General features: G+C 42.3%; 1 protein-coding gene across 1 annotated transcript in view; it reads left to right on the forward strand.

Annotated features, from left to right (window-relative positions):
- The window catches only part of tbc1d32 (TBC1 domain family, member 32), a 65,289-nt gene extending 60,885 nt beyond the window's left edge, over positions 1-4,404 (forward strand). Inside the window, exon 33 of the mRNA XM_070925952.1 lies at positions 4,004-4,404. Within this exon, the coding sequence (XP_070782053.1) occupies positions 4,004-4,123 (120 nt within the window). The 3' untranslated portion in view covers positions 4,124-4,404. The remainder of the gene's footprint in view (positions 1-4,003) is intronic.
- The last annotated feature ends 2,975 nt before the right edge of the window (positions 4,405-7,379 follow it).

A 7,379-nucleotide genomic window follows, 5' to 3' on the forward strand; every position in this document is an offset into this window, starting at 1 on the left:
TAAGGAACTACAAGGACTTGAAGGAGAAAAAGCAATGAAGTGCTTGAGAGAAAACAACCGTCCAGTCAGAGCGGAGTATATAAATGACGGCTTAACGTTCAACGCGGCCACAAGCTTCGGGCTCCTTGAGTCTGTGTGTGTGTGAGAGCTAACATTGTTATTCTTTGATTTTTCAGTCAAATGACTTTTGGCATACATTTGCAACGTCCCTCCAGATTTAGCACACAGTAAGTTCACTCATCACCTCATGTTTGGCTAAACCTTGAGCCTAACCTAAGCTTCAAATCCTTCTTCCTTCTTCTTATGCTTACTTATTCTTTTGCAAGCTTTTGCCATTGCTCTTAGCAGCTTTATTTCAAAACAACAACTTCTATAATCTGTAAAAATCCAGTAATCTATGAATCTAAACGTCTCGCCAAAAGTAAAAGGATGAACTGAGATAATATCTCCTTTTAACTAACCAATAAAACTCTTAATGCTTTCGGATATATTCCTATTAATTACACCTTCTGTGCAAATCAAGACTCACACTGAATATTAATACCACGCATTTGTCATTCGAGGACAAGCTTAAAGAAAACGCAGAAACCTTTGGTAATTAGCGCATTAATTACCTTACCTAATGATCTCATAAGTGCTAATGGCTAATATGTCTTGAAGATTATGTGGCACATTAAGCAGCTCGTATCGCCTGTTCAGCATGAAGATATTCCAGTATGACATCGACACGTGTGGAGTGTAGTCTGTGTTTAAATTTAAGGAATCCACATTAGTCCGACGTAATTCCCGCACACTCACGTCTTTGCATCTTCCCTTTTTCGCACCCTCCTTAATTCTCCCAGAGAAAGTAACAGCCCAGAAATACCCTCCCGAGTGACTTCCACTGCTTATCTCTGCTCCCCTTCACGGGTTTAACTGTGTCAGCAGCCCTTTCCCGGCGAGATAAATGAACAGGCGAGGCAACTTTAGTTCTGATGATTCTTCAGAATTAATCTCACAAAATCTTGGCTGAAATAAAGAATCTGACAAGTGCGACTACCATCCAGCGGGAGACTTTCTACACTTACTGTAGCGCAGAGCTCTTATGGTTTGACAAGAAGAAGAAGAAGAAGCAGCAGCACATGTATATATATCTGGTTGCGTGAACAAAATCTGGATTTCATACATTCAAGAGTTATGTAGCTGGCACTTTATTAACATCAGTATATCAAATAAGTCCAGAATGCGACCTGTAATTCATAACACCATGTAATTAAAAGGAGACTTTTCTCTTGTAAAGCTTCGTTTTGTTGTTGTAATGTATTGCTGCCTGGAATTATCACAGGAGCAGACTCCTCCATCAGACTGAAAACTCATTTCTTCCTGACGTTGCTTACTCCCCTCTGAACGATCACCTCTCTGCAGTCCCTCCATTTGTTCCCTTTAAATAATACATTCGCTCTTTTATCTATTTCCCTTCCTTGCACTTCGCTCTCTCAGGGTTTTTCGACACGCGTGCGATGTTGCCTAATGAAAGGACAACTCGCTGTTTTTGGTTGACGATTATCCTCGGTGATCGAAAGGCAGGCACAAGGCCACACGGGGTCATGGGGGGGGGCAGTGAGATGATTTCCAGGGTAGTAGATAAGAAGTTTTGGTACACAAAACTATACTGACTTTTCTCTCATCTTTGTTTTTTTTGTAATAGACTGTATAGTTTTATCTCTTCAGGGCTCTTAATATTATTCAAACAAAACAGTCAGAACAGGCAAAAATCACAAGTAGACATTTCTTGGGATAAGGGGATCACAAGCAGACAAGGCTGGAAAGTACTGATGCAAGGGAATGAGGCATTATTACTCTGATTGTATCTAGCTCTGGAAGATAGTGTAAGCCAGTGGTTCCCAACCCTTTTTGGCTCGTGTCTTCTTAAAACACAGAAATGTTTATATCTATTTACATGTCATATTGAGTTTCACATGTTCTCCTTCCACTCAACAAAACTTAAAGAGTACACAGCCACGCTAGCTGCTCTTCGAGGCTGTACCTAATGCTAACGAGGATCTGGACCTGATGATGTATGACACAAATGTCGGCACTGCAATCCATCCAACAGTTGTTGAGACATCACTCTAAATCAAAAAAGTGTGGCCCAAGAGGAAAAGTCAGGGGATCACCAGAGTCATTAGGTTTCCTCCTCTGGGGATTATAAATGTCTTGACAAAGCTTCATGGAAATACACATCATTTTGTGCAAAAAGGAATCTGCTTTTGATCCTCTCCCATCCTGTTAATCACCTTGTGACCCCCCTCAGATTGGTCTTGTGACCCCTTTTGGGTGTCCCGACCTCCAGCTCAATGTAAGACAAGTAATGTCTACGTTTATATGAGTGAAAATCTTCAGTCTCATTCGAAGGGGAAATTAGTTAACGGGAGGAGTCTCCTACCTTAAATTGTTCTCGAAGTATCGACTGTGTTCTCGCTGCGCCACGTCCTTGTCAGTGTTATTTACCTGCCAAAAAAATCCAAACCGTAATTAGATTCTCCAGAAACACATTCTGCAAAGTGATGAAAGAAAATTAGGAGAGTGCTGGCAACTTGCAGAAGTCATTAGACGGTGGTTTGTAAAGGCCTTGGCCTGGATAATGACAGAGGGTGAAATCGTGGCGTTTGCTGCGCGTTGTTGTTCTGAATGCGGCGCGTCTCCTGGATGCAGCTTTTCTCAGGCTGCTAATTGATGATGCCACTCACAACACAATGCAGACCAGTCACAGTTATTTGCTCTGTTTGCAGTGTTTGCAGTGCCCATCGGGTGTTGTCATGGCAGATTCACACTGTAGCTCAGGCAGCAATTATGGCAGCCAAAATTAAAATCCTGACTGAACAAATGAGCCAAATAAAACGGTCTTTTGTCTGGTCTGATTTGTGTCTCGCAGACGGTTAAGATATCTCTGCATACTAAGGCACGTCTTGTTATGCGTACACCTGCGTGGTGGAGATGCTAGTACTTATTAAGATATTGTTTTTGCTTCTCCGACACACAGAACCTCATTACCTGAACGCTAAGCAAGGATGTTGTTTACTGACTCGGTGTAGCGTTCGATTCCCAGAGATGTAATTTGATTTCCTGTGACTTTGAAATAGATTGAATGTAAAGCATTTTAATGAAAAGGTTATATTGAATTATTCACACTTCACCTCCTAACAAAGTGAAAATGATAATAAAGTAAGCCACCTTCTGCCTCAATGCCAAACTATTATCTGCCTGCATACCTTCATGTCTCAGGTCTCAGGACGTCTTACTTTTGGTTGCAATAACTGCAGCTTCATTTCTTAAAATGATTCAAATTTCCTTGGTGTAAGAAATGATGAAAGCAAGGTAACTGACAACAGTCTGTTCAATAAAAAGAAACTTCGGATGGACTTTAAAGCGATGATTCCCAGGATCCTCAAAGGGGGCCCAAGATAAAACTAAGGGTTCATAAAATAATTCAAGGGGTAAGAGAAAAACAGATTTATCTGTCACACAAAACGTTGAAATATATTCTTTTGAAACTCTGACACACCAAAAAAAAAAAATCCTTCAAATGAAACAACCCAGAAAGATAAATCATTCTTTGGTTGAACTGTTCACAACTTATGTCCACACGACGGCCGGTAGTCACGGCTTCTTCATTTACAGAGCTTTAAAGGGTTCCTCCAGTGATTTAGAGACACATTTCAGTGTCAGAGGTCGAGATATCCTGATATCCTAATCGCTAGTATGTGTCAAAGTCAAACAAACTCACAAAAAAAATGCTGGATCCTACATTTCCCATAATGCCCCCTAAAGCATCTTTTTGTTACACCCCCACCTGCCTGGTAAATTCCCATCATGTTCAAACTCAAACTTTTCAGAGGCCGAGTACTGCCCACGATGAGTAAACTGACCTTTTACGTGTAAAAAGAAATTGGTGGAATGCCCCCTTTAATTTGGTGTCATGTTGAAAACTCCAACTCCAACGGTTCTTTCTTTTCACCCGCAGGAGGAGCCAATCCAGGGCTTCAAGGTCAGCAGCTACCTGGAGTTCATGGAGGGACTGGAGCACAGCTACAGAAACATTGTTCTCACCGACATGAAAACCATCCGTAACCCCGTCGAGTGACAACACAAAGTAACGAGGCTGTTGGTCGACTTTTAATCCGCCTTAAATTCATTACAGCTCCTGGTGTAAAACAAAGCTGCATAAAATACCAGCAATGGGCATTTCTCCAACTAGCCTCCGCCGCGGACTGTGACTCAGTGAATATGTGAGTGGGTCATGTTTTCATGCTGATCAAACCATCCAGTGAGCTCAAACCCAGCTGACGGGGATGTATCACGGATGAGGGCATTGCCGTCAGAATGAAGACGCTCCAATATGTGACGACATTGTTGGAAAACAGAATTTAGGGAACAGTTCTACAAAAGAAAGTACTCTGAAAGTGCACACATACAGTTAAGAGTCACATTAAATTGCCTTCAAAGCACTAGCAAGAAGGTCAACATGCCGTGTTGTCTTTTTGTCAACAATACTACAAACATCTGGCCAGAAATGGACTCATGTTTGTTCCATGAAATGAAAAGATAAGGATGGCGATATTCTAAATTCTACACAATATACTAATAAGTTACGTATTTCCTTTGTGTCCAAAGTCTGTGCCACAGAGCTCCATTGTTAAAAGCACTGGCTAACGTGTTCCTTCATTAACAACAACACACACTGCAGTTCATTTAAAGTCGATCCCCGCTGCTGTAAATACAAATGTGCTTTTATCTGCAGTTAAAAAAAAATAGTCCCCCAGCAGCTTTCTCTAAAAGCTTCAGTGTCCAGCTGTTTCAGGTAATTTCTGAACCTTTTTTTTTTTTTTTTTTTTTTTAAAGATTTATGTCCTTGAAAGGAACAAACGGGCTCGTGGCTGAGGGATGAGGCTTTGGAATTCGGAATGTATTTTCCGGGAGAGGGTTTCTGTCTTTTCATGGGAAAAATGCAGAACAAGGCCAGCTTCATCCTTTAGCGTTGGCTGAAGGCCACATGATTTCTTGCTACAACGCAACAGATGACCAAACTAAGCTAATAATTGAACACTTTTTGCGCATGTTGTACATTACATTACTGTACATGATGTAAACACTGAGATGATCACGACCAGCTGAAGATCTAATCATCAAATGTATTGAATCTGTATCCATCTTTTTTGGTCCAGTGTAAATATCTAAGATCTTTTGTGTGTGTTCAACAGCAACACGTGTTTGCCTTCCAAGTATTAAAAGACGCGTGAGACAAAAGACGGTTGCATTTTGTGTGATATCAAGCGTTTGTCCAGATAAATGAACAGCCTTCTCAATGATCTGTTGCTCTGGTCTTGACACACATCATTAATGCCAGGACACGCAGCGATGCATCACACAGCCTCTCCTGTCCGTGTACTTTATGCAGGTCTTTGTATGAAAGATGCATGAGGATGGTTGTATCATTGTGATAAAGCCTCATTAGTAACCAGAGGCCTTTCTCTCTCTCTCTCTCTCTCTCTCTCTGTCTCTGTCTCTCCCTGCTCTGCCGTCCTGTTGTCCCTCTTCAGACACACTGAGGCCGGAATAATAAATAAGTCCATCACATCCATCCATCTTTCTCCCAACAACAACAGAGTTTACCGGGGGAATGTGCAGAGGACACAGCAGAGGCGGTGGCTTTAACAGTGAGAGATCAAACGTCCATCACGTAAAAGACGGCAGCGTCACCTCTGAGGGGGTTTAACATTAAGGCCACGATGTATTGAACCTAAAATGGAACTTTAAAGCTGCATTAATCAGTTGTTGTTTTTTTGGCCACTTGGGGGCAGAACTCCACAACAGGCTGAACATCCCCAACACATTAGACATATTAAAGCCTATTTACACATCAAACAGATGTGCGGCCACATCAGCATTCACTTGGAGACTGCAGCAACATTTTGCAATCGAACACCACAGGCGGATAAAGAGGAATGAGGACGAGAGCGTGTAGTTTACATTCACTGGCAGGGAGATGGAATATCCAGCTGGAGGTGCACCCTCAGCTCCCCGCCCCCCGTCAGTGCTACGTCTGTGTCTACCACGGGATGTGTTCAGGCACGGTATTAATTGTGGGTCCCCGGCGTTTTTGGCAGCGCTCAGAGCCCGACACTGACTCTCTCTGTAATTACATGGACGAAAACTTGAAGCGTAAAAACATGTTTCAAGTCTTGGTCGCATGGCCTGTTCCATGAGACACGCCTGGACGAAGATGGACGACCCAAAAACATGGCTCTAGTTGTTACGCAATCATTCATGCAAAGAAATCCAATGATTTCTACATCAAACTGTGGCTTTAACATCCTCTTAACAACACGAACACTAGACCTACCAGTCAACTCATGCGCTGCAACACTAAATGTATTAAGAACACTGTGAAATTCATAAAACAAAGACATAAAAAAAAAAAAAAAAACTGTGTGTAATATTGTAAAATGTCTCATATGGAACGAGCATATCAGATAAACATGCAGATGTCAAGCTGCTAACAGATGTGAAAACCAATAAAAGAGTTTCAAATTTGATTGGTGGGCTGACTGGGAGCCAGTGATAATGACTTTAGCCTTCACTTAGACAGGCGAAGAAACAAAAAAAAAAAAACCCTGAGGCAAAGGGGGTTTACTCACAAGTGTGGCCTTTCAATTTAAAGGAAACAAAGTACATCCTGTACGTGTGTGTGTGTGTGTGTGTGTGTTTTATTTGGTTGAATAAGTCAGTTACAGTATGGTATGCGTGCTCCTCCGCCTCCATGGGGGAAACTGGACAATGTTTTTAGGCTAAAGTTACGAGTTCGGCTCGACTTGATCGCTTGTTTCAGTAATTGGGCGGTGAAGGCTGAGAGGCTTTATGTGCTTTAGAATATATATCGATCACTCTTCGGCTGCATCAGTCAAGCTGTTACCAGATGTGTCAGTGTTTGCTCTAGTTTCCAGAGTTTGAGCGGAGATACGGGAAGAGTGTGTGTGTGTGTGTGTGTGTGTGTGTGTGTGTGTGTGTGTGTCAGTGGTGGGACTATGATGCGGCCCATATTAGACATGTCTGTCAGCTGAGTTTTCATCAGCTGAATCCATGTGGACGCTGCTTCTGTTGAGCACAGCGCTGTGCAGACTATAAGAGAGCAAGAGATTGATTTAGTGAGGAGAGACAGTGGTGGGCTGTAATCTGTCAGAGCTGCAGAGGATCTTGAAGTTTTTTCTTTTCTTTCTTCAGGACACAGTGAGGGACTCGACTTTGCTGAGAGAAATGGGTGTTCCTTGCTGCTAGATGGATGGCACTTCTAGCTCGAGACAGCCCGCCTCGCAGTTCACAAAACTGTGCAAACTTCTGAG

The sequence above is a fragment of the Enoplosus armatus genome, chromosome 19 (assembly GCF_043641665.1).
Source record: "Enoplosus armatus isolate fEnoArm2 chromosome 19, fEnoArm2.hap1, whole genome shotgun sequence".
Taxonomy (NCBI): domain Eukaryota; kingdom Metazoa; phylum Chordata; class Actinopteri; order Centrarchiformes; family Enoplosidae; genus Enoplosus; species Enoplosus armatus.